The sequence below is a fragment of the Atractosteus spatula genome, chromosome 4 (assembly GCF_055471065.1).
Source record: "Atractosteus spatula isolate fAtrSpa1 chromosome 4, fAtrSpa1.hap1, whole genome shotgun sequence".
NCBI classification, from domain to species: Eukaryota; Metazoa; Chordata; class Actinopteri; order Semionotiformes; family Lepisosteidae; genus Atractosteus; species Atractosteus spatula.
In genome coordinates this window covers 5,669,110-5,696,398 of record NC_142709.1, presented here as the reverse complement: position 1 = coordinate 5,696,398, position 27,289 = coordinate 5,669,110, and the positions used below count along the sequence as shown (strand labels likewise).

Here is a 27,289-nt window from a genome sequence, read left to right as displayed (position 1 = left end):
ATCCAGCTCTGTTTAGGTTATTTAACTTAACTCTCAGGTGTAATTTACAAAAATTCCTAGTGTTTTGAACGGGTACGTTATCCTTGGACACCTCGGGCTACTGTGACATTTACTATGGAAATCGGATACATTTTTTTTTACACATCGAAACCCTAACAACAAAAGCCAATCCGATCCCACCAGCCACCTCTCCACCACCGACTCCACTCCCAGCTCCTCCTCTATCCCATAACCCCCCGCGCCAGCTGCCTCCGCCAGAGCGACGGCTTTACCGCCAGCCATTGCGAGAGGAGGAGGAGGGGGGGGGCGTGGCCTCCCCCCCTCCCCCGCCTCCTCCCGCCGGCGCGATGACGTCGCCCCGTGCGTGCCCAATGGGCGCGCTCGTTTTGTGGACACCGCCAAGATCAGTTTTGTCGGCCGGAGAGCAAGGAGCAGAGCGAGCTGGAAGAGGCAGGCTCGAGTTTGGAACCTGGCGCTGACAGGTTCTAAGAAAACACCGGAGCGCACGGGATAAAAAAAAACATTCCGTGGGTGGAATCTCCCGCGCCACGCCGGGGCAGGATTATGAGCCTCGGGTTTTGAGCAAGTAAGTGGCGGACAGACCAGCAACCCCCCCACCCCCCTCCGGCGCGGCGCAGAGCAGAGCAGAGCGTTTCGTTTTACGCGAGGGAGTAGTTTTGACACAGACGGCTGAGGCGACATTGCGGGTGAGCGCCGGAGGGGATCCGCGAAAGTTTAATCATTACGCCAGGATTGCACGCGTGCGAACGGGGACGTGGGCGATGCTGGCCTCGCCGTGGCCCCCTGAGTGACGAGGGCTGCAGTCCCGGCTCGGTGTAGCCAAAGGTCTTTCCCCCCCCACCAACCACCACCACCACCACCTCCCCTAAGTCCTCTGCAGTGGAAGTCGGTGTGATCCAGGTCCCAGCTGGGCTACTGAAGGGCGGAACGACCTGGGCTTTTTTTCTGTGTGTGTTTGGGGTTTGACGTCCCGTTTCAAGGTAAACACAAACGTCTAGCTTCCTTTGCAACGACCCCGACTCTCTGCCTCCCCAAGCACGAGTATAACCGTGGTCTCCATGAAACGAGCGATCGGGAAAGAGACGGACTAGCCGCCGTGCCTTCCCTGCACGCTTGACCCCGGCAGGGAGACGACCCGCTGGACAGCCGCCGGGACCCCCCTCGGCTGTCGCCACTGCTGTTGTGGGCTGTGCCGCCGGCCCGGGCGCCGGGTGGCATGCCGGAGCCGGGACGGGGGCTCGGAGCAGCGTGCGGCGGCGGCCGTGAGAGCCCAAGATGGCAAAGCGACCATTTTGTCGAGGACGGGATTTCCGAGAGCACGCAAGGGCTGCGTTTTGAGTTTGCGTGTCGGCGGTTTAGCTCGGGGGGTGGCGGGGTGGCAGCCGGTGTGGCGTTAATTCTGACAGAATGGCAGACTTGGCCCTTTTGTATGTTTTCTCTTCAGTTTGAGGTTTCCTGTTGGGTGTACGGATTCAGACCACCTCTTCCTCTCCACTGCCAGCCAGCCAGCGCAGGAGCCGGAGTGCAGCTGAATGACGCCGGGGCAGTTGTAAGTTTGTTGCAGTTGATCGAAGATGGTCGGTGCCTTTTTGTTTTTGGTGGGGGGGAGGTCGTTTTATTTTCCGATGAGCTGGCGAAATGAATTCGCGTGGGGTGTCACATCGTAGCAATCGGGGCGTGCAAGTTCAGATGTCTTAGATTTTTGCTGTAACAACCTTTTTTTTTTAAAAAAAAAAAGAGGACGTGCGTTTCCGCGTAAATACTCTATTTTTTTTTTTACCGAAGGTGCAATAGGAGGATTTTCGGGCAGTTTTGAAGTGCCCCCCCCATCACGGGGATACGTACTGTACCGCCGAAGCAGGTTGCAACAGTGGCCGGATTAGCCCGCACTCCCCAGTTTCCAGAAACGCGTAGGCCTCACGTCGTCTTGTTTTTCCGAAGTTGGGACAAGCCGGCACGATCCACCCGAGTTTTGTTTACGGCGTGGAAGCGGGCTCCCATTTTGGCCAGGAACGGGTTTTGTTTATCTCCCGACAGTGTGCACCTTTCTGTGTTCACAACGCCCGTGCCCGGAGGAATGGAGATGCTGGCGGCCTGCCTGCTCGGTGAAAGGGATTCAACTTCTTTGGGGAGCTGGTGGGGGTGCGGGTATCTTTGCAAAAAAGCAAAGCAAACAAAACAAAGTGAACGTCGTGCTTCCTAAAAGGGTCAGCGTTTTTCTGCACCGTGCAGGGCGGTGCGCGGCTCTCGGGTGCTGTGCCCACGCGTTTAAAACGATACTCTCTCAGCTAGGACAGACCGACCCGAGGCCTAGCGCTAGTAAGGCCACTCATGCTATTATGCTATTCAAACGGTCAGGCTGACACCCGGACGCGGCTTGCATGTCAATGACGGGGGGCTCGTGTCCCTTGTGCGTTAAAATGGACACCGCTTTCCCCCCGCCGGGCACGATCTGCGCCTTAGTGGCAGCTTGGTAACCTCCTCCTCCTCCTCCTCGTCGTCGTTAAGGAGAGAGTTTGTCTGTTGGGTGGTGTTGACAGTGTTCAGTCTGGCCTAGAGGGGGGGGGCAGCTGTTGAGCTCAGGGGTCGGGGAGGGGGGGGGCTCTCAGTGTCTGGTGTTTTTATTAGGCGCCCGGTACCTTTCTGGAGGGGGTCCTGAGGAACAAGGCCAGGGGGCACCCTGAGCTTGTTGTTCTTTTTTTCCTTCCCTTTTCCAGCTGAACTAAATGAACACCTCTCTCGAAAGGTGAAACTTGCAGGAGGGCCGGGGGTCCGAGTCCGAGTCCGAAACGGCGCCCCCCACACGGGCGGGTTAAAACCAAGGCTGACTTCTCTCTGTTCCAGGCAGGCCTTCGCAGAACACCCTGAGCCGTTTTCTCTCCCTCCCGAGACGCCAGCCCATCCCTTCTCCCAGGACCCGGTATCATGGCGAAGGATGTGAGTGAAGGGGTGGGGAGTACACGGGCAGGTACGGGCCGCGCGTCGGCTCTGTGGCCAAGAGGCCTGGGCTCTGCGCTCTGCTGTTGAGATGGCAGGACCTTCTGCCAGTGGGAGGGGGAGAGAGAGAGAGAGAGCTCATTCCTCATCCTCACTCTCTGGAGGTTCTCTGTACCCAGAAACGTCGAAGCAGAGCGTCCTGTGTCTGTACAGAGCCAGCCCGCGTGCGTGCGTGCGTGCGTTTTCAGTAGGGCTTACTAGTCGTTGACACGACCTCGCATTTTTTTTTTTTATTCCGATTACTTCGCTCCAGGATTTCGGTCACGTGGAGCACCAGCCGGAGCGTTAAACCCTCCGTGCGCCAGGCCGGGTTCGGCACTCTCTTCTTGCAGGCTCGTGGCCTGGGTAGCAGCCTCAGCGCGCGCCTGAGCTCTGCTGGAGATTGTGGGTTTGGTGATGGCAGTCTCGAGCTGCAGCGCAGAAGTGCTTCTTTTGTGCCCATCTCCTGTGATGGCATTTGTCGGCTGCTTTGTGTCAGTGGTTTACTTGCCTGTGTTGCAAGTTCGCTATATTTCCCCTAGCAGGCGTGCACGTTAGGACATATAGTAGCTGGTTTTGTTTCTGCTTCTTAGGTTTTGCCTTTTATAAGTGCATTTGTATTCAGCCTTTTCTGCCAGTGAGAAAGTTGAGATTTCTCAGGACTAAACTATTTGAGTAGCAGGTCAAATGGTGTAGGTGAAAGTACTGTAATATTTTTTTAACCACGTAGTTTCAGTGCAGTTTTATGAAATGAACAAATCTACAGCCTTGTTCTTTTTCCCCCGAGGTCTGCTCTTGTGGGCTTAACATGACGGATTGTCAGTCTTCACACTTGTGTTGAAAATGTATTTAAATCAGATCTTCCCCGATATGATGATAAGGATATTTTTTTCCAGGGTGTTGCTATCCATTGTTATTGTGGAAGTGCTGTCTGCTTTTGCATAGGCTGTTTGCATATTGTCGCTTGCAGTTGTGCTGGCTGTGCTGTCAGCGCTGAGCTGGTGCTTGAACTATTCCTGATACCAGAAGGGGCTTCTGCAAGGAGCAGCCTTGGTTTTTTTTCTCGGCCTCCCATGGCAGGAACTGCTTCTCGCCCTGTTGCCTGACGTGTGGCGCAAGTACCGTTCCCTGCTGGCCACTCTAATGTGTGGGGGGAGATGATGGGATAACCCCACAGCAGCCTTGCCCTGCAAAGCCCTTCACACACAGACACACAAGTCCTCTGGCACCTGTTTTCCACTTGCTTTTATGTTCGTGTCCCAAGAGCAGCGACCCTTTTTATCACCTGCTGTCGGTGCCTGGGCCCGGTTTCTTTCTGAACAGTCCTTGGGGCATTGTCTGGTGCCGTGTCCTTGCATTCCAGCTAGTTTGCTCCTCAAAAAAAACTCCTGTTGCTTTACAGGTGAACATAATTTTGTTTTCTGGTTGTTATGGTCTTATTAATGCGGATGGGCACGGTCACCAGCTCTTTGGTTCTCAAAAATCCTTCTGTATTTGCGATCATGTAGTTGTTAAAGCCGAGGTGATGGCATTTTTACTTTGGAGATCACCGTAGGAATGCACGTTCCCAGTGCCAAATAACTGGGATGTCTTGTTCCGGAGACTCTGCGGCCATGGTATCTGACACTGTTAATTACAGTTCAGTTGCTTTTGACATTGAACCACTTGGCAAAATGAGATCCTAATCTGAAAAAAAATCGAACCCGGCAGCTGCAAGACTCTCAACCGGCGGTGTGTATTTAAGGATCGGGATTGCGTTTGTAGTTCGGGAAAACGGGCTCTCCAAAAAAAAAAAGAAACATTTAACCACATACTTATTTCTTACTATTAATAAAGGTCATGGGTGGGAAGGCAGAGTAATGCTTTGCGAGTGCCAGCACATTTAAAGATGTGCACCTCAGTGGGCGTCTGTGACTGCTGGAATGAGCAGAGTGCCCTCTTTCAGCGTGGTTTACCAGCCGCGCCTCAGTCGTTGCTCTTGGAGGCAGGGGTATTAAAATTAGCACTGGAGGAACCCGAGTGTTCCTTTGGCTTGGTTTAATCCAGGTCAGCTTCCTCGTTAAGAGGGCCTGGGTTGTTCCGAGGGAATGAGACTCCGTAGCGGGCACAGAAGAAGGAGAGAGTGAGGAGGCGGGTGGCATTTTCTTGCCACCCGCCAGCCGTGTGTGGGTGAATTGAATTGTCACTTTTTCACCGCATTTTCTTTATTCGTGTTGTAACTTCCACCTTAAGCACTTGAAGGGTGTAGGCCCTTATTCTGGCAGAGCGGCATGTCGTCCTGCCCTGGATGATCGATGCATGTCGGTAAAGAACACAAAACTGGAACTGTGGGGGAAATGAGTGACAGGTTTTTTGGGGATCTTAAAATAAATGTGCCGTGTTAGCCAGTGCTGCTTGGATGCTTCAGAAATCTCACCTACTAAAGGCATAACATGGGCTTTGTGAATCCCAGTCGGATGATTCGGTGTTCATGTTGCTTCCCCTCCAGACAGATCGGCAGTGCTGCTCCTCTGCACCCAAAAAAATCACACCTGCTTTGATTTATTTCACAACGACGACACTCAAGCATGAAAAGACCTCGCAGAGAAATTCGAAGAGGGTCCCGTTTTTGGCTGAATAAATGTGGTTTATACAAGGTTGTTATATTATTCCAATGGAAACCCCATATGAGATTTTTGTTTGGTCTAAATAGCACTTGGAGCAAGTTAGCGGTCATGCCTGTAACGTCCAAAGGTAAAAGGACAGATTTTCCAATGTGCTAGAAATTGTGCATCTAGTTAATAATACTGAAATATGTAAAAGATTTGAATTGGCCTTTCCCATCTGAGAGAGGCGAGAGTGAAGGATTCTAGACCAGTTCTAGACCGCAGCTCTGCAGCACTTCTGGTGCGTTTGCATTGACTCTAGCCAAGCAGCACTGAGTGGTAAGCTTTCAATATTTATAGGGGTTTAGCGTGGCTCGCTTGGCTGTCGGCAAGATATTCTGCAATCCATCCATTTCTTCAGGTTCCGTTGTAAGTTGGTATCAGTTTTGATTTGTCGAACTTCCACGTCGGTCAAAGCCATGATATTCTTTTTGCTGATATAGACGGAAATTATTGACTGCACACATGACTTTAAACCCTCTTGGGTGAAATTGAGATTTCTTTTTTGCACAATAATTTTGGGAGCTTCCTTTGTACCTCACTTGATATTCTTCCACTGAATCGTGTATCAGGAACATGAGTTACATTGGCAGTATTTGTCCCTCCTGTGTTGTTTTTCATACGGGGCACACTGTGTGTAATCTCTTACGGAAATGTTATTAAAGGCAGCATTGCAACACGAAGGTTTAAACTACTTTTTAATCTTATAAGTATTTGCGTTAGCAGTTAGCATTTAGTATTTGAGTTAGCTCCTTATTGCTTTGCGTGTAGATTTTAGGTTTCCTTCCACTTTATGTGTATCTCCGGGTTGGAACAACATTTTAGCGTGAGAACCTTTCCTGCTTAGGTTGTGCTTCTTGAATGTTTTTTGTTCATTACACTGTATTTAGAGATGGGCGTTTTACTCATCCTTCTCTTTTTCACAACACCGTTGGGCATGTGGGATAATGTTGACCATGTCAAGTCAAAATGTCTCGGCGTGGAGACGTGCGTGACCTCACTTGCTAGTTGCATTTTGATTCCTCATTTTTCCAAAAGGGGAAAGGCAGATTACATGTTATTAATGCCTTTCTGCATTTAAGTCGCTCTGCTCATTATAAGGGAGTCTAGTTTTGTGTATCCACCCACGGAGATTATGGTATTTTTACAAGATCACTTTATTAGCTATATACAGTTTCTTGCAGTAGGAATTTGTCTTTTCGCAAACCCCAGCTTGCTCTCCATGAGACACACAGACAGGGAGAGAAGCTTGGGGTCAGAGCGCAGGGTCAGCCATTTATACAGCACCCCTGGAGCAGTTGGGGTGAAGGCCCTTGCTCAGGGGCCCAACGGAGTAGGATTCCTCTGCCGGCTGCGGGATACGAACCGGCAACCTTCCAGCCACAGGCGCAGATCCTGAGCCACAGTGCCACCACTCCGGCCACTAGCTTAGAGGAAAAACTCAAATTTTTCAAAGCTGTCAAGTGGTAATATTGTGGCAGTAGTTTCTTCTGAGTGCAGTTCCACAAACTCAAAGCACACAATACACTGAGGAGGTGAAACGGAAGTGAAGGGGGGTCGAGTCCAGCAAACAGACTTCATTACATCAGGAATACAGTTGAGGGATCTGGAAGCTCTGAGACTTGAAGCAAGCCCTCCGATCAGCGGCATGCAGTTTCCAATCTGCGTACAAGCAGAGAAAGTCTCTGCTCCTGGCCAGAGTCCTTCACGGCTCCTCTGTGTGTCATGATCGGTATCTCCTGTTTTGCAGGACAGCTTTATTGGCCCCAAAAAGTTTTATTGGGTGGATGGGGTGAAAAAACCACTTGCCCGTTAGTTTTCCCCCAACTTCGAATAAGCACCCCCTGAAACCGTAGCATCATAAGCATTCTACATAGAGTACGCTGAAGTAGCACAATTCGGTAGCCATGATTAGTAGTAATTCAGTTGTCATATTTTTTCTTCTCTTCTGCTTTCTGTTGTAAATGAGCAGCCCCTTCTTACCAGCACTGAGGGAAACAGTGAAGCACAGGTAGCCGCTCTGGGCCTCACTGCGGGCTGAAATTGGTAAAGCCACTGCCTGGAGCACAGGCTGGGCTCGCTGATGGCGGGTTCGAGCCCGGGTCGTGCCAGCGACCGGCCGTGACTGGGCTTCTCTGAACGGTGGCGCTGAGCGTCTCCTAGAGCAAGTTTCTGATCTCAGCCGGGCAGCGCTCTCTCAGGTGCCGGGTGACTCCTGCGGCTGCCCTGGTGCCGGCAGGCCGGTAGGTAGTTCTGTTGATGGGTGCGCCTCTGCATCAGTCGGCACTGAACCTCCTCGCTCAGTGAGTTGCAACTGATGTGTAACAAGACCGGTGGCTTAAAGCACTCTTCTTCATTTTCTCATGTGCTCAGTTTCAGGGTGCGCAGCTTTGAGCCCATAACAAAATGGTAATTCTGTAGATGCTAATTTTTATTATTGTTGCTGCATTTTTTTTCCTGTTAGGCTCTGTTGAAAACCCATTGCTCTTTTTCTTTTCTTTTCTTAGGCTGGCCTAATTGAAGCAAATGGAGAGTTGAAGGTTTTCATTGACCAAAATCTCAGTCCGAGTAAAGGTAGGTAAATGCCATTATACAATGACTGGGGAGTATTGCTAGCCTTAGCCAATTATCATATAGTAAATCAGTGTCGGATTAAGGTTAAGCCTGTAGTTTAGTATCGGTGATTTTAAGACATGCAAAATACATCTTTGTGTAACAGTTTCTGTAAGTTGATCATTTTTTAAACTTACATTTGCGTAGAAAATTCTTTGCTCTTGTTGCCATAAAATGTTAGTGATCATTCAGTATTCATGTGGCATCTTGTTGGAGGAATCTGGACTTGTTCTGTCTTGGTGCCATCAAATGCAGACATAAGCCTTTTGTCAGAGCAGTACAAGGCTTTTCTGTAGGACTGAGATGTGCTACGTGCAAAGGCCAGTCTAGAATATTTTTGATTTCTTCATAAATTCCGGAGTTGACTTGGCTGTTTGGTATGGTGCATTCCATATCGCGCTGGAAGATCCACCTTCTGCAGCTCCGCCTATGATTGGATGCATCACTGTGCTTTATAGTGTTTTTGTTACAAGACTGCTTTCATTCTCTGTTCATGAATATCTCCAGTCCTTGTACTGCTAAAACCAGTATGTCATGTTTAAGTCATGTTTAACTGTCAGCACAGTGTTCTCTTTGTTGAAGGCTCTCTTTCATTCTTGGAGAAAAGGTTGTTTTAGTCCTATTGGACCACACGGCATTGAGGAAGGATACTTAAGATTCCTGTTGATATTACTTGGCAAATTGGGTATTGCTTTGTTTCATGCTTGCGTTTTAAAAAACGGTTTAAATGCAAATAGCTCTTCTCTGTTCAGATGTCTTTGGTTAGTTCTTTGTTGAGCTGGCTCGAATTCATGGGTTGGTTCTAGTTGCACAGATGACGGTCTTTGTACTAAAACTCTCAGGATGTCCTCCTTGCAAGCTATTATGCTGAATCTGTTGGATAGTTGATCATCGCTCTGTGGATTTTGATGCATTGGTTTCATTAATAGTACCATGTGGACAATCGCTTCTGGAAATCTGCTGTGAATGCACTTCTCAGGTGTGGATTCTGCTCCTTTATCTTGACGCTTCAGTGCCAATTCTCACAACAGCACACATTGTATTTATATTCACACCAGCAGGTACACAGTGTTGGAAATCATTGAGGCAACAGAAAAGTGTGTGTGTGTATAATGCAAAACAAACAAATGGATACAAAGCAAGCACAGTCCATTAATGTAACATGCAAAAATAATACTCGGAGTATTTGTGAGCCGCTTTGCTTGTTTTCAAGCTCCCCGTTACCTTAATGTCGGCCCACGAAAGCTGTTCCGAATCACGCAGCACTTTCCACCTTTATTCCACGTTGGTCCCCTCGAGGTCAGAGTTTGTGCTGGTGTGCCTCTGGAAGAAGCATCCACTCGTTGCTCTGCGGCAGCTCTGCTCACACGCAGTCTCTGCTGGGCCGTCGCCCGTCACGCGGAGAATTTCCTCTCCAGGTTTGGGTTAGCTCTCTCCGCCACATCTCCCGTGGACACGCGCGTTGAACACACCCTCGGTAGGCTCTTGCGTGTGGCACTGGGCGAAACCTGAGGACGGGCTGAGACCTGTCGGGTGGGATTGGCTGTGTTCCGCTACAGCGTTCGTGTTGCTGCTCTTAACCTGGGCGATTACTTTCCCGGTGTCCTCGTGTTCACCACTCCAGTCACTGCCTGTGCTTACATAGGCCTGTGCTGCTTCATCTCGGAGTGTGAATCTTCACTTGAACACATCCGTGTCGTAGGCAGCATTTAATTTTAACACGAAGTATATTATCCCCTGGATTATTGTGCATTATATATCCCCTTTGGTTTTCAGTTACTTATGCGTTTGTATATTACTGAACTGAAATTCAGTTACATATACTGTATGTTGGCGGAAATTGAGAAATATATTCAGATTTATGGATCACTTAAAACATCAGCAGGCATGTACAATACATACACATCATGTTTTTGTCTTTTTCTCTTCAGATTTTAGGATTGCGTAGCCCTTTTCGGTAGATTTGGGTTGGATATGTTTGTAATTTCTAAAATGTACTCCTCTTTAAGCTTTCATCAATGCAGTTGACTTTCTTTTGTAGTTGCATTTGTTACTCCATCTGCGAGATCTCTCTGCCCCTTTTTTTTTGTTCATCTTTCAGGCATAGCCTACTACATAGACCAAAAAGCCTGACATTAACTAGGTTAGTAAATCACTTTTAAAGTCTCGCTGGCGTTTGTCCTTTAGCATACCTGCCAGACAAAAGTAATGCCGGAGTACGAGTGGAGTGTGTAGCAGTTTACAGAGCCAGTCCGGGCTGACCAGTCATTCACTGGTTTCACTGGCCTTGACTCGAATCTTTTAGAGTGACCGGTGTTTCATGCTTTCAAAACCTTGTTTTGGTCTAAAGGGTCAGTTTTTCAGAAGGGGTTTTACATTCCATTTTTTTGAAGATTGTAGTCTCTTAAGTTGTTATAATTTGTTTATTATTGTTATTTTTACCCAGACAGACTTGGAATCCTAAGTGGCAAAGCAGTCTGTTGATGGTGCTAGTGTCACTAGGTGGCATAGCTGCCTTGCTCTGTAGCTGGTTTTTGCTGGCAGATGTAAGCAAACACAGAGGGAGGTGCTCACTCGCCACGTCAGTCAGGCGTCAGCCTTTCCTTGGTCTGAGGATTTTTACATGTTAACGTCAGCTGCCATTATTTTGTATTTAAACACTGCTTCGCTCCATGGAGGTCATTAAGTTCGATATCTTGGCTGTTCCATGCTATGCTCTTAGAGTTACACTGTTCTGTCCTTGAAAGCCTTTCTTGCACAGCCAGGTGAACTGCACTGAGACCTAGCAGGGGACACCTACTAACCTTAGGTGGGGCTCGTTTCTAGCTATGCTTTGTTGCTGCATGCACTGTGGATCTCTGGATATCTGAGTATGTATGTGCATTCCTGCCTTTTAAACAAAACAAAATGGGCACACAAATTCCGTTGCTGATTATATTCCGGCCTCTTCCTTGTAGCTGTAGGCACCGTCCTGCCCACAGCTTTCATTCCAAGTGCAGTGTTTGATTGTAGTACTCTTTTCAGCACGTCCAGAACTGCTTGCTGAGAAAAAAAGTCAAAATATACAATTTCCTAAGATCTAGGATAGCTCGAAGGAACTGTTCCACTCACTAGATAAATCTGTACCCTGACTGATGCTGGGTTATCATAAGTCTTTTTGTGCGGATTCTAGATCAGCAGGTGCCAATTCCAAGCCTGGTAATCCACAGTCATCTTTTCTGGTAGTTCTGCTTCCTATTATTTTTAGTTTTGGAAACTCCAGCGTCAAGATCAGCATATGAACTACAGTGCCATGAAAAAGTATTTGATTTGATTTCCTCTATTGTTGCGTATTTGTCACACTGGATGTTTTCAGATCTTTAGACAAAATCTAATATTAGATAATGGGAACCTCAGTGAACAAATAACACTTTTTTATTATTATTATTTCATTTATTTAATAAACATAGTTATCCAACACCCATATCCCCTGTGTGAAAAAGTAATTGCCCCTTTACACTGGTTGCGCCACCTTTAGCTGTAACGGCTGCAATCAAACACTTCCTATAATTCAATATCCGTCTTTCACGTCGCTGTGGACGAGTTTTAGCCCACTCTTCCACGCAGAACTGCTTTAATTCAGAAGCATTGGTAGGTTTTTGAGAATGAACTGCTCGTTTCGGGTCCTGCCACTACACCTCTGTTGGGTTTAGGTCTGGATTTTAACTGGGCCACTCCAGAACTTTACATTTGGTTCTTTCCAGCTATTCTGATTTGAATGTGGACTTGCTTTTGTGTTTTGGATCATTGTCTTGCTGCATGACCCAACTGCACTTCAGCTTCAGCTTACGAACAGATGACCGGGCATTCTCCTTAAGAATTGTGTGATACAGAGCAGAATTCATGGTTCCTTCAATTATGGCAAGTCGTCCAGGTTCTGAGGCAGCAAAGCATCCCCACTCCATCACACTCCCACCACATTTGACTGTTGGTATGATGTTCTTACTGTGGAATGCTGTGCTTGCTTTATGCCAGACATAATGGGACCTATGTCGTCCAAAAAGTTTCTCTTTTGACTCATGTGTCCATAGAACATTCTCCCAAAAGGATCATCCAGGTGCTTGGGGACCATCCAGGTGCTTCTTGGCAAATGAGAGATGAGCATTTATGTTCTTCTGGTTAGCAGTGGTTTCCACCTTGCTACTCTCCCATGAAGCCCCGTCTCTTTCTGATTGTGGAGTCATGAACACTGACCTTAGCTGAGGCAAGAGAAGCCTGAAGTTCTTTGGATGTTTTTTTAGGATCCTTTGTGACTTTATGGATGATTTTACGCTGTGCCTTTGGAGACATTTTGGCAGGCCAGCCACTCCTGGGAAGATTCTCTACTGTTCCAAGTGTTCTCCATTTGGAGATTGTCTCTCACTGTGGTTCGGTGGAGTCCCAGAGCCTTAGAAATGGCTTTGTAACCCTTTCCAGACCAGATATCAACAACCTTTTTTCTGATCTCTTCAGAAATTTCCTTTTGATTGTGGCATAATGTGCTTGTTGAATCTTTGTGCTGGGAACTTGACTGCTGGTAAGGGGTCAAAATACAGCATGTGAGCTTTATATTGAACAGGTCCAGCTGTAATCAAGCTTGGCTGTGTTCAATCAGCTGACTCTAATTATCCCTTTAATCGGTTTGAGGTATACCAAAAGCGAGCACCGCACTGATTGCAGTGAGGTTGGAAAGTCATTGATGGCTCGTAGAGGAATCTTTAGTGTTCCGCATAAGTGTGGTTCTGAAGGGAGAACTTAAATTGTGGTTACATCTCATAGCGTATTTGTCAGTGGAGCTAACAGAATTGTTACTTAAGGCCAGTGTGTATTGAAGTGAATCCCTTCGGGTGTTCCACACACTGAGGCAGGAGCAGAGGGTTGCTGGATGGTAGGATGGCTGGTTTTGGAGTGGAGACAAGATGGAGGTAGCTAGAGAGCTGGAAGGGACTTGAAGACTGGAGATGTGTTTTTATACCAATATCTTTATGATATTGTATACGGTTTCCTTTCGTGGTGAGCTTTTTTTTTTTGTTCACTTACTCTTATTGCTCTTTAATGATGGCTTGTGAATGTTGTTGAAAATTAATAAAAATGAGGAGGGGGGAGGAAACTCACTGACGTCTCATCTTTACAAGCTTGATTCCTTTGTCCCCGTCCCCCCCCCCCCCCCCCCCCCCCCAGGTGTGGTGTCGCTGGTGGCTGTTCATCCCTCCACGGTCACCATGGGGAAGCAGCTCTTGCCGAAGACGCTTGGACCCTCCAACGTCAACATCACGCCGCACATGGTAGGTGCCCGGGCCGCCGTTGACTGCGAGTCTTCAGTACCGTTGCTAGAGTAGGAAGTAACTACTTTGAGATCCTTATAAGTCTCCGAAACTAAGGTGGTAGGGAGCGAATGTCTAATTTATAGTGTAAACGAGCCGCCCACTATGGGAGATGTCTCAACTGATTAAGCATCGTGAGCGATTCATTTTTATTTAGCGGTTTTTGGTTTTCGTTGCCATACCCGCCTGGCCCAAAGTCGCCAATCGTTTCTTTGCGTCTTGGCACCCTGAAACAGCACCCATCCTGCACGGGGCGAGTGAGGGTGAGCTGGCAAGGCTGAGTCTTTGGACCTTCTGAAAACGCAGCAAGGCTTGTTGGCGCTGGTGAGAGAAGCAGCAGATCCCTCAACAGCTGGTTGCATTCTGACGGGCAGGAGAGATCTGGCCAACTGATCTCCACCGTGCGCTAGGAGGCACTCTGCCAGGATGGAACTCCTGCCCTCTGGACCACATAGGCTTAGTCTGCACTCAGAGCAAGAGTTTGTCCTTGTTAAATCATTAATTTTGAAGTAAATGCTTCTGTGTCGTTATCTGGGTCGTGCTTTACAACAAATTTTATCAGGGCGTGTGGCGTTTTAAAATGCCTTTTCACCGATTGTTTTTGTTCATCGTGTGACGTTTTATCGAACACCCGGTCGAGGAACTTTATAATGGTAATACGAATCCCAGAGTTTAGAGATCACCTTTCAGCTCCAAATTAAGTCACAAAATACCGCTCCGTGTGCACGTGCTGTTCCCCGTCTCCACACTTATTATGTTAGGGCTGCCCATCGTCCGCTGAGTTTACTGCTATGGTAGGCCCTGAACACTTGCTGACTCGCTCCTCTGACACTCCTCCAACTCCAGAGGTTTCTCCTGGGGTCCCACGGAGTAGGAGAAGTCAACATTCCAGTTCATACAGTTTCAGAAACCTGTTGGAGGCCTCCAGTGTATCACAGCAGCACTTTAAATGAGACCATGTTTAACGTTCTGCAGGTCACCCCTAGATGACCAGTCGTCATTAACTGGTCGGCAGTTTCATGCCAGTAAATCCCAGTTCAGACTGTTGGAAGCCCTTTGCCGATTTCTCGCAGAGCTCACGGGAAGGGCTCCCGGAGTCCAGCCAGATGGCAGGAGCTGGCATCGCCAGCAGCAGGCGGGCACCTGTCTTGTCCTTGTGGAGTCTCAAGCTGAGGGACCCCTGCTGGGCCCCAGTCCTCCCCAGCCTGACGAGCGCTCGATTTAAAGGTTCGCCGGCAATTCGGGAGTCCTGCCTCAGCCGGAGTCGCAGCGTGATGACGGCCTGAACTGGCAGCGAGAGCTGCAGGGCTCAGCATGCATGTCGGCCCACTCGGCGCTAGTGTCTTTCCCATCGGAGCCATAGGAGAGCTTCGTGGTAGTGGAAGACTTCATCTTGGGGAAGCTAAATTCTCTCATTGCTCTTACGACATATAACAGTAAAAACTTTTAAGTTGATTGCCATTTGTAAAATTCTGTTTTCCATACAGTATTTTAGATCTTCCCTATTTTCCCTCATGCATTATCCATTTGTTTCTGAATTACGTGCTTTTGTTTGAACCATATACGCGTGCAATATGCAATTGTTTGGTAACTGAATTCTTCTACCATCATCTCTGTAGGTAATGTCAGATTCCACGGACATGCTTGATGCGAAAGATTTTTTTTGGTCTGCTCTTTTCCTCAACTTCGTAATTGTTGTCCAGCATGCATGTCCTCCTCCTTAACGTTGATGTTGGGGTTGTTGTAAAACAAGTGGGGGTATTACTAAAACAATCACCCAGAGAAATAAAGGGGGTTACTAGGATTTTCTGCCCTCAAAACCTTGACCTGCACTCCACCTGCATTTCCATGGTCCAAGACCTTTTCCTTCTTATGAACACAAAGCTAATTGCTTAGCAATATGTCAGTTCTGCGTTTAAATATGCTGTCTTTTAGGAAGTGTGCATTCTGAGATTGCCAAGGCACTGGACACACTGCTAAGGTACCCTGCAGTGATAAATCTAAAGGTGTTTAATGATAATGCCTCCATTAACATTGGCTGAGGTGACCTGGGCTTTAAGCTGATAAAGGAAATCTTCTTGTCAGCACCGAGTAATGGGGTCAGAGTAAATACCAGCATCATCCAATTAATGTGCTAATGTGTTCTTGAGTGAAGTAAGAATCTACTAAGATCCCTCAACTGGAAAACCTTAGGTGCACAGCTTATTCCCCTAATTTAAAAATAATTCAGAATTACGTAACAGGATTTAAGGGACTTGCATCTGAAGGGATTTCCTTTTGTATTTTTAATTCATCCCAATGGTTCGACCAAAGCACTCGTAGTAAAACGCCCTTGGCATTCTAAAACTTTCTTTCCGAGATACTTGGGGTTTGATTCTGAACAAATTGAGAGGCCGGAAATGCGCGTGTCCCCTCACGCAGTGCTGTCAACGAGCTGCGAGCGAGAGCCGCGAGAACACCTCGGTCGTTTCGCCGTGGTTCCGTGGCGTCGGCGCTGAGGTGCCGTTTCTCCCCAGGTGATCAGTACCCCCCAGCGACCCGCGGGCACGAACGCCATCCTGGTGGGCAGCTCCAACACGCCCGGCGGCCAGTTCCTGACGCAGAGCCAGGCGGGCGATGCCTTGCCGTGGCCCACGGGGTGAGTGAGCCGGGCGGGGTGCCGGGGAGGCGGGCGGCCCCCCCGGGATGCAATTCGGGGGGCCTTGTGTTGTCCTTGCCAGCCTTTAAAGGGCCACAGAGCCACCGCACCGCCCAAAGGCGCTGGTCAGAAGTGGGATTCGAACCCACGCTTCCGTTCGGAGACCAGAACACCCATTGCGATACACCCGTATATTGTGTCCCTCCTACGCATTCAAAATTAAGTTGCCCCCCCATCCCGTCTTCGTAGGTCAGCTTCTCATGTAGGAAGCATGACGAGTGGCGGGAGGGACATTGTGATTTCACAAAACGGGGAAACTCCCGCTGCTGTGTTGTCATCCTTCGGATCAGATTTCGGAGAGATTGGATGTGCCCTCCTCAAATCTTATACAAATCCGAAAACCATCTCATGCGGTTTACTTTTGATGTGACAGAAACGGCTACTGGGACAGAAACTATTCTCGGCTGCCTGATATTTATTGATTTAATGTTTGTGTAGGACCAGTGCAAGCATGGGTTCTTAAAACCTGATCTTGAATTCTGTTTTAATGCTTATTTAAAAAAAAAAAGACTCATTTAAATTGAGATTTCGACAGCAAACTCTCTGAAAGTGGAGAGCAATGCCCTGTTGCAAAGCTTCTTAACAAAAACACTTCAAGAATTGGTCTGACGCATCCTTAACTTGTATCCATGCCTGTTTTTAGAGAGCGTTGTTAGAGCGCAGCAGAAAACGGATTGTAACCCCTGATCTCCGGCCTCTCTGTTCGCTCTCTGGGTCTGTTCAGGAAGCGGAGTAAGAAAGGCGAGAAGAACGGCAAAGGGCTCAGGCATTTCTCCATGAAAGTGTGCGAGAAGGTCCAAAGGAAAGGAACCACGACCTACAACGAGGTGGCGGACGAGCTCGTGGCCGAGTTCAGCAACACCGACAGCCACATTTCACCCAGCGACTCGGTGAGTGCTGCTGTCGAGTTACCCGAGAGCCATGGAGATGTCTCGGCTGCAGGTTTCGTTTTCATCAGGGTTGTTGGCTGAACAGGCTAGTTGGCATCTGTTGGGGGGGGAAAAACTGATCAGAAATGCTGAACATTGACAGCCTCGTTTCAGACACTGTGCGCTCAGGCTTTGTGTTGTAAGGCATAGAGCTACATGTTTCCTGATGATGCAAAATGTCTGTTAAATGTTTTTACCAATGCGGGGTGACTTGTTCAATACGGGTTGCATATTGCATTGACTTATTATTTTGTAGAACTCAAATGCCATAGATCCAGTCTTGTATTGGTAATGTGCATCACTAAAATTATTTTTAGTGGAACTTTTTCACAGTGGATGTCAAGATGTTTGAAAGTGCTGTGTTTTTTGGATCATACCTATTAAATCTGTAAAGTGGGTGCCATTTCTGTGAGGCTGAAATTCTCGATTCTGTCATGGCAGCATGTCTATGACCAGAAGAACATTAGACGCAGAGTCTATGATGCCTTAAACGTGCTGATGGCAATGAACATCATCTCCAAGGAGAAGAAGGAAATCAAATGGATAGGACTCCCCACCAACTCAGCTCAGGAATGTCAGAATTTAGAGGTATGAATGCAGCAGAGCAGGTGAAAATAACCTGCGTTTTATTTTCCAGCTGTAATTTTTTTCATTTTTGATGTGCAAAGATCTGTCCTTGATCTGCTCCTTTGTAGGATGTTATAGATCTGGTGTGTAGCCTTTATTTAAAGATGACATTCTTCTGGAGCTTGGTCTATTTGGCAAGTTTAAATACTAAGCATGAAAAATGTATAATTCTGTGCATGTCTCTGAAAAATACAGGTATAAGATATTGATTCAAGATTTCTTTATTTGCCATATACAGCAAGTGTATTGGAATGCTTACTTGTTCAGCTGTACCCAGTAACATTAGAGGAAAAAATACATGTACAAATGACAAACAGACATGGACAATATGTTTAGACAATAGACATGATAATACAGCCACGACAGGACATAGTGCAAACAGTGCAGCACCTTAAAGTGCAGGTGCTCATTTGAGCTGGTTAAGATGTGGACTGATTAGTTATTTTTGGTGTCATGGATTAGTCATGAATGTTAATGCTCGAGTGACTTTGGTTTTATAAACACTAATTTACTTCAATAGGGAACAAATGAGGCGATTTTAACTTTTTTTTTGTCAAGTCTTGAAAATCAAATAAGCACAGAAAAGGAAAAAATATCAAGTTCTGGAGTGATCGAGGACTGAAATTAACCTCAAGACACCTCCAAAATCGGTGCTTGATCTTTGTGATTGTTTTTTTACACATCCAGTTTGACTGCCTCAGAAACGTTGGGTCTCAAGCATCAATTAGTAGCTGACAGACTGCACAGTGCTGCATTGATCGAGTCATGAGACCTCTCTTGCTGCCCTTCCTGCAGGCTTACCCTGACGTGACGGCAATTCCCCAAGGATAGTGTGCTCAGGCTGCTCGCGGGATGTTATTCTTATCAGATGAGAATCTGGAAGACTAATTCTCCAGATTTAAAACCCCATTGAACATTTGTGGGGTGGGCTAAGACACTGTGCATCATTTAGGGATCAGAGACTAGTAAAAGAGTAGACTTGCATGTCCAGTCTCTGCAAAAATGCAGCAAAAACCTATCCAGAACAACATCTGCAACTTTGTGAAAAGCAAGTGAGTTGTGCTGCATGTATTGATTTTGGCAGCGGCCACACAACCTACTAGCCTCACCGACTTATCCTGTTTATGCCAGAATGTTAATCAGCGTCGTGAGTTTTGCTTGGTCAACAAAATGTGCCTTCCACAAAAAATCTTCGAGGTAATTTTGGGAATGTTGTCATAAGTTCTTATTCCTTCTTCGCCGAAGGAGGAATGTCAGACGCGTCTCAACTTGAGAAAACGTGTTGCTTACTAGCAAATGCTGCAGCCAAATATTGTATCGCTTCAGAGAAGTGCAGTATCCTGCAGGTTTATTTTATGGGTTGGGTATGGGTTTATGGGTTGAAAATCACTAAGGCTGCGTTAGTGACACAGGTGCCCGTTTGCTTGCCGTATAAAAATAATCTTTTTTCAGGTGGAGAGACAAAGGAGGCTTGAAAGGATAAAGCAGAAGCAATCCCAGCTACAAGAGCTCATTTTACAGGTAAACAGAAATGAGAGCGGTGGCTGTCTAAGCCCTGCTCACGATGACTGTCTGTGGAAGTAATTAAAATCTGATCCATTCCTTAAGTGGTTATTTCAGTGAAAACATTTCTGGGTATACCCTGTTAAATGTGTGCTCATCTGAAAAGACTTGAAATCCGTCTTGAGTTACTATGCTTCAGCACCACCAATGTGACTGCCCTCGTTTCTTTGCTTGTTACTTCTTGCTGATCTGTAAAATCCATAAAATGCAAAGTCCTTATATAAAATGGCTTTTCTAAATCCAGCACTGTTGCAGTGGTGATTTCGTGAGTCGCTCCAGCGTTGGGAACAGTTTCACACTGTCCGGGTTACTCAGGGCGTCTGGCCTGTCTCTCTGCGGTAGCTTGAGTTTGCTTCATGAGCTGACATGTTGGTTTCTGTGGAGGAAATTGTGTGTAGGGTATTGTTTCATTGGAGTAGTTTTTGGTAATCCCGTGCATTGCTTACAGCATGTGTAAACATTGTGCACATGACCGTTCTGACTGCCTTCTCTGGAAATATGTAATTACACTGTGTGTTGTGAAAATGATTATCAGAAAGTTTGTGCTAAGCACATTTCAAATGGTACAAGTAAGGGAGCTGCGTCGGCATGCGTAGGCTGCAAAGCAACAGGTAAAGGTTTATTCCATGCTGAAAGGAAAACAAAGGACAACATTTTAGCTGTGGAGCCTTCTTCAGTAGCATAATGTGCACACCTGAAGGTGGCTTCACAGCCAAGACATTGGAAACACCAGAATGGAATAAATCTTTACCTGTTCCTTTTAAATAGCACATAGGGCCTGGGAAAAGTAACCCCTTAAAGTTGTTTTGTTTTCTGTGTTTGTAGTACTTGTTCTCTGATGTGAGGGAGGTGTGAAGTGAGGAGGTGAGGCTGTTAAAATGCCTCCGTTTCACTTTGTTGAACCAGTTCCCATTTTCTCCTGATCCTTCTTGGCAAGGGACGATGCCATCTGTTGAGAGCAGAGACTGGCTCGGTGGATCTTAGGGCACGTTTGGCTCTTGCCCGGGAGTCTTAAGTACAGCGACGGCAAGAAGGTTTGCCTGCCTAACTTTCTTCCCGTGGTCACATGGGTCTCCTGCCACGACTGGGAACTTCAGTGGCTTCTTTGTAATGTTCAGCAGAACGTAACCAGAAGCACACGTTTCTAAACCCGCATTGGAAGGTTCTAAAGTACTAAACGTGGTATACTGGCAGGGGCTTGGCGCATTGTAGAAAGGGCGGAAATGAGATGTACTGGTTAGTCCTCAATTGAGCGATATTAGGTTGTGAGCGTCTTGAGTTTTTCCATGTGCTTGTAGTGGGAGGAGATTTGTGACTGCTGCAGCCGATTTAAACGGGTCTTTAGACCTGAGCGGTGTGGTATTTTACCATTTTCCCATGATTTTCTTTTGAAAACATTAGGCCTCCACCAAACATCAGTGGGCATCTACTGAAATTCTGCACTACCTTTTAGCGTTTCTGCTCAGTAAGGGGAGCCAAATATATAAACAGATCAATACTTGATCTATTTATTTTCCTGCTCAATCGGATACAGGGATGGTATTTCAAGGCTGTATTACCTACCCCTTGGCACAGTGTTGCCTTGTGAAGCCAGCTCTAACATGGCCGATACACGTGAAGAGACAGATGATCAACTTGTTGGGACACGTCTTTGGTATCCAGTAGCCTACAGCGATGATTCATTTCCCTTCAGTGTCTTCCTATTGTTATTGTGAAGTAGAATGCAGAAGAGATTCACTGGCGTCAGGCTGGAGAATCACAGGCATCAAAGTAGCTGCGTTAGCCTTGCTCCTCTCCTTTTAAATACAATCACTTTTCACTGCATAAAACCCTTTGCCCATTTTTAATGTTAAGACTATTTAAACGCTTTCAAATGTCTGTGTAAAATCCTATTTTTTTTCTTTATTTTGTTGTAATATTGATCATTTGTGCTTTATGCATGCCTAATTTGCTAGTCTTTGTGGTGTCTGTTAAAAGAAAATGGCAAAATACACTAATAGAGTATATAAGTGCAAATATAAAGAGTCACAACAGTAGCAGTACTGCACCTTACAGTGGGCTATCACAATGCTGGCACTATTAAGATTGGGAAAATGAGTTAACACTCGTGTCCATTTGCTCAAAGTGAATCTCAAAATAGGCAATATACAGAAGAGAGATATTCAGTACCTTTATTGGTGTGTTGAAGTAGAAATTCTTAAATTCGTGTTTGTTTGAAGGATGTTTTTTTCCATCTTTCCATCATGTGACTGCTTGTCCTCCTCGGAGCAGGACAGGTTTGGGGTGCAGAATAAGGGACATACAGCGCTCTCGGTTTCACTCATCCCGAGCCTTTTCTCTTCCAGCAAATTGCCTTTAAAAACCTCGTCCAGAGAAACCGCCAGGCGGAGCAGCAGATGAGCAGACCCCCTCCTCCCAACTCGCTCATACGCCTGCCGTTCATCATCGTCAACACCAGCAAGAACACGGTCATCGACTGCAGCATCTCTAGTGACAAGTAGGCGCCGCGCTAGCTCCGGGGCTGCTCGGGTGTCAGGTCTGACAAGACTGCTTACGGTCTTCCTAACAGTGACTCGAGTAACACTCCCTAACTCAAGAGGAGGCCATGTGCTTGTTTGGCATTTTCTGCTTTCCGTCTTGCTTTCCTGATATGTTGGAGCCTAAAGTCTTGCCGAGCAAGTTGGCTCTGTAGTAGATCGAGATGAGGTCAGCCAAACTCGCCCTGATCTCCTGGGCCTCAAGGAAGGTAGTAACTCTTAAATCAGCAGCACCCCATCATAGGAAAAACCAATTAACTCTGCTCTAACGAAATACTTCAGTTTTACTAGAGTGTGACAGTCAGAATGATGTTTCAGTGCAACATCACTGTTCAAGCTTTTAAGGAGGTGTCAAGTAATCTTTCATGTAACTATTTCAGTGCAGACGTGGTTTGGATTTGACCTAAGTCTCCCATAGCAAGAAGAGCAAATGCTTGTTGAACCAAGATCTGGAAACGGTGAACAAGTGACAGTTGTGTGACAGAGTTGACATCGAGCATTTAAATGTAAGCTGTGATGTAAAACTGGTTCAGACAGGTGTATCTGAGCTTTTTAAGTGAGGCAGGGATGCATCTAGCTGACCAGTTAGTGCAGCGATATCTGTTGTTTTATATTATTGATAGTAACGCGGGTTGTAGAGGTTCATCTTCTTTTCTCTTCTCCTCCTTTCCCCTTTACAGGTTTGAGTACGTGTTTAATTTTGACAACATGTTTGAGATTCACGATGACATCGAGGTGCTGAAGCGGATGGGGATGGCCTATGGTTTGGAGTCAGGGAAATGCTCTCCGGAAGACCTCAAAGCAGCCCAGAGCCTGGTGCCTAAAGCTCTGGAACCATACGTCATAGGTCTGCTTCCCCGCTTCTTAGCCATTCGCCGCTTCACTCTTTCATTGTCTGTGCCGTTCGTTCTAATTCCTTTTCGACAAAGTATTAAGTCTTTTAATACTTCAGTCTTCCGAGGGACTGAAGGCAAGAAGCAAGAGCTAGGCTTGGTTTTGTAGATTTTCAGCGTGAGGCTTCATTTGTTAGAAGTGCCTGTACCACAGTGTGTGCATTCAGATGTTATGTCTGTACGGGATAGTAATAGTTCTCAGCAGTGTTTAAAACCTTTCCCTTTTAACTTATTTCCACACCTGTCTTGCTAAACGTACGCTAATAGCATCAATAAACAGTTTGTTGGAGCAATGGGACAGACATACAATGCTAGAGAGCCATTGTCGCTGTGCTTGCTAGAAATCACACATTAGTATGCATGCAGGGGACTGGAACGGTCCTCAAGGATCGTGCCTGAAGGATTTTCCTGGTTGTGAAGAGCATCTCTTTTCTCTTGCAGAAATGGCTCAGGGATCAATAAGCAGCGTGTACAGTTCTGTAGGCGTGTCTTCTAACGGTGGCCAGTATCACACTGGCAGGTAGGTGCTCCCTGTGCGCTTTCCGGAGATGTGGCTTTGTAATGTTTCAGACAGTTCTAGATGGCTGTTAACAGACTGTAAAAAGCCAGCAGCTATATCACCCTGCAACTCGCAACTGGCAGCCCACTGCAGCTCAGAAGGGGTGAGCCTGGTCAGTACCTGGATGGGAGACCTCCTGGGAAAGCTCAGGCTGCTGCTGGAAGAGGTGTTAGTGGGACCAGCTGGGGGCACTCACCCTGCAGTCTGTGTGGGTCCTAATGCCCCAGTATAGTGACAGGGACACTACACTACACTATTTTACATCGGGGTGATATGCTGCTGCCTGCTGAGTCTTATTATGTTGGCATGAATTATGTCATTATCTAGATACTTCATTATGTCTTCTAATACAGCCACAAGACAAACAGTGTTTATGAACTGGTTCTCTTCATATCAGATGCTAGGAACCTATAATAATGTGCAGGGTAGGCCTAGATTTGGTAGCCTGAGCACTTGAAAAAGAATTCTGAATTGCTGAACTAGAATGAATCTGTTCAAGTAAGTGCATTTCTTTTAGAGTAGCCAAATATTTGCGTTATTCCCACTCAAATTACCCGTTATGTGTTTTGCACATCTTGCCACTGTGGCCAGAGCAGCTGCACCCGGGAATGAGGAAGTGTGGGCAGGAGTAATCCATTGTCACTTCCTGTTGTAATGCTTTTATCTAGGGTCCTCATAATCTCCAGAGCTTTCAGTTCTTGCATCCGGTGTTTGACATTCCCTGTAGCTCTGGAATTGTTCGGTGTTCAAAGTGAAGTCTAGTAGATTGTATAACCTTGGTTTTACTTCCGTGGGCTTGAATCCTGTTTTGCACGATCACTGGAAGATCCTAGCTATTGATTTATTACTGGGAAAAACATCTGACCCTGATGATTTAAATGCTCTTAATCCCCTTACACTGGAACCTCACTTTTAATACAATTACTCAGACCTCATCACTTTCCTACATCGACTTCAGGCATTGTCTATTTTTGGTGGGCTCCTGTGGAAAATATTCGAAATAGCCATTTTTAAGCCCATTTACAGTTTCACCATGATCATTTTCTTTGCTTTAAACATTTGGTTTGCTTTGTTTTCAAAGTTCCAATAGATGAAAAATGAAAATGCTTGCAGTGGTCTTCAGGGCTTATTTAAATTTTTGTCCTAGTCGGCTATACAAAGCAAAGAACTGTCAATCAGAAATATTTTTCATGTTTGCAAACTATAATATTGGCCGTTTAGTTGTGCTTTTCCAAAATCTTCTCTAATGCATGGCTCTCATACTAAGTTTTATCAACACTATGATGTAACTACAATGAATTACACAATGATTAATTATTCAGCTGGCAGACATGGCTGGGGGGGGGGGGGGGGGGGGATGGTTTTGCAGTTCAACTTATCGGTAGGATGGTTTGTCTCCCGTACAGCGGTACAGCCTTCAACGCTGGTGTAGCTTTCGTGAAGAGCAGCGAGCGTGCTGATGTGCGTGTGCGAGCTGTAACTCGCCCTGTGTGTGTGTGTGTGCGCAGCGACAGCGGAGCAGACGGGACAATGGCATCCAGCTCGAATGGCTCCCACTACAGTGGCTCCAGGGTGGAGACGCCCGTGTCCTACATGGGAGACGAGGACGACGACGACGAGGACGACTACGATGAGAACGACGACGAAGAGTAACCCCCCCCCTCCCCGCCCACCCACCAGGTCCCGGCAGCACAGCGGCCGTCGTCAGGAGCACCCCCCTCCGCGCTGCACTCTCTCCTTCGCCTCCGTTGTTTGCATTTTTGATTATTTTTTTTTCATGGGTGGGTTTCAGACGTTTGTTCGCCTGAAGACCAGCTGGAAAAGACTGCTGGGCTTTGTTAGCCGGAGCTGCGCAGGCGAGGTCACTCTCCCGCCTTGTATCTTTCTCCTCTGCTTCAGTCGCCTTCGGTTTGGGTCGCGGACAGCCTGCAGATGAGGTGTAATATTAAGGCTCTAGGCACTGTAGCGCCGTAGAATGCACTAAGCCCTGTGATGTTACCCTAGAGGGGTATAGCATGGTTATACCTAGGTCAGGTTTTCAAGGAGCAAGCTATTAGGAAACTAGAGAAAGAAAGATGTAGTTAGGAGTCATGTGTGGGTTTATTTTTTTGGATTGTGTTCATTTGAAAATCCTCTTCCTTTGCCATTATTTTCTTTTTTTACTCCCAATTCTTAATTTAAAGACTTAAAAGGGGATTGCTTCTAAAATGAACGCAGATCAGGTTTGTTTTCCCACCCGAGACGCGTATCAAATTAAGACGCGCATCCCAGGAAAGCGTTTGCAGGCGAAAGAGTGGTTGGCTGTTTTTGGGATTGTTGCCTCCAAAGATTGATCGGCGAAACCTAAATGTTCACATACCTTAGAACGTGTGGCCGTTTTTTCTGTGAGGTTTGTTTGGAGCAGCTCCTTCATGTATTAAGTTTTGGTGTATACATTTTGTTTTGTAAAGTCGATTGAACGCCTTTTCCTTTTTCTCTTCCATGTTTTTTTTTTTGTTTTGTTGACTGCCATTTTCTGGGCAGCTATATTTGCGAATCTGTTCAGTGTTTGGAATGGCTAGGTTTATAGAAGGTGCCTGATTTCTCACAGGCAGAAAATATGAATTTTGTGGTGTTTACATGCATACAAATCTCTCCTTTTAAAACAAATGTACTGACACTTAAGTACCTTTTCATGTAATCTAATATAAGTGTGAAATTAAATATAGAGAATGTTTTAACAGTTTTTTAACTCGTTTCTTTGGAAGATTTTTAAAGTTTTATAAATCAATTGCTGAACAGGTAGTTTCCTTTTTTATATTTATATATATGTGTGTTTATATATATACATATGTGTATATATGTATGTGTTTATATACACCAATTTCTTCACAGCTGCGATAATGAAAACCAGTACTCATGGTCTCTACCAGCTCTAAAGACTCAAGTCTTTTTTTAATAAGACAAATGAACATTTCTGTAATCTGTTGGAGAACAGAGAGACTTAATTGTCTGATCTGTTTAATTTGCCACTGTTAGTTTTATTAATAAACAGAGCATGGGCATTTTTTTTAAGAAAAGGTTTTGTCGTCTTTTCTCAAGTTGTTGTATCTGCATTGATTCTCTTTTTGAAATTGCAGAACTGCCGCTGGACATTTTGTTTTTGTTGCTGCTCCTTGGTTTTTACGCCGCACTTCAACATGCCGTTAGAAGTGACCATGACCCAGCACTTGTTCGGCATGCGAGACTGCGGCTCTCCGAATGAGTCGTCGTGCTTTTTTGTGTTTGTTTTCCTGTAGTCCCATGGACAGTACTCATACAGGAAACAGATGTGGAAACTGGAGCAAAGTACAGGGAGAATGTGCAGCCCCCTCAAGTTGTGCACACTTTCACCTTGAGACAGCTGACTCGAGATGATACTTGGCGGCTGCAGCAAATGTATTGCAAAGAGATCAATTTGGAAAATTGTGCTGTTTTGGGGGGGGGACCCCAAACCCCAAACCCCAAACCCTTTACCGTTACCGTTAAAAAAAAAAAGGCTGATCCATGCATTACAGGTGCAATTTTCCTCCACTCTGGCCAGCTGAAAGTGTGAAGTGTGAAGTGTGAGATTGCAAGGGGTGTGATGAGGGCTGGTGTGATGGAGAGGTTGTGGCTTGGAAGGAGCCACAGCTATATGCAAGAAAACTGAGGCTCCCTCTTGAGTTACCTGTAAGACTGCTTTGACTGCTGACTGCTTAGTCCCATAAAATGGCTCCTGACCCCACACACTGCTGATGAGGGTCTAAGGTGCAGGAATGCTACACAGGTGCTTTTCCTCTGGGTGGGGAACTCAGACTGGAGTGTTTTGGTGACCTGTTAACCTTAAGCTGGTTGTAGAAAAGTTACTTGGAAGGTTAGCTACAAA

At 46.4% G+C, this 27,289-nt stretch overlaps 1 protein-coding gene across 4 annotated transcripts; it reads left to right on the top strand.

The window, feature by feature from the left end:
* Positions 1–422: 422 nt before the first annotated feature.
* tfdp1b (transcription factor Dp-1, b) lies at positions 423–26,462 on the top strand. Of its 4 annotated transcripts, none has more exons than XM_088912464.1 (13): positions 423–586; positions 1,466–1,570; positions 2,866–2,958; positions 8,150–8,216; positions 13,455–13,558; positions 16,114–16,235; positions 17,020–17,185; positions 17,666–17,812; positions 19,304–19,372; positions 21,760–21,911; positions 22,632–22,798; positions 23,286–23,364; positions 24,912–26,462. In XM_088912464.1, exons 3-13 carry the CDS (start codon positions 2,947–2,949, stop codon positions 25,054–25,056), a joined length of 1,230 nt encoding a protein of 409 aa, XP_088768590.1. In that variant the 5' UTR covers positions 423–586; positions 1,466–1,570; positions 2,866–2,946; the 3' UTR covers positions 25,057–26,462. The 4 variants fall into 4 exon arrangements, with proteins under 4 accessions (XP_088768590.1, XP_088768591.1, XP_088768589.1 ...); XM_088912465.1 differs by having other exon boundaries at positions 434–586; positions 2,870–2,958; XM_088912463.1 differs by lacking the exon at positions 423–586 and having other exon boundaries at positions 1,359–1,570.
* Positions 26,463–27,289: the final 827 nt, after the last annotated feature.

Coding starts and splice junctions, on each gene's coding strand:
- tfdp1b (XM_088912464.1), top strand. Junction 13,559..16,113: donor TCAACATCACGCCGCACATG/GTAGGTGCCCGG, acceptor GTTTCTCCCCAG/GTGATCAGTACCCCCCAGCG. Junction 17,813..19,303: donor AGGAATGTCAGAATTTAGAG/GTATGAATGCAG, acceptor ATCTTTTTTCAG/GTGGAGAGACAAAGGAGGCT.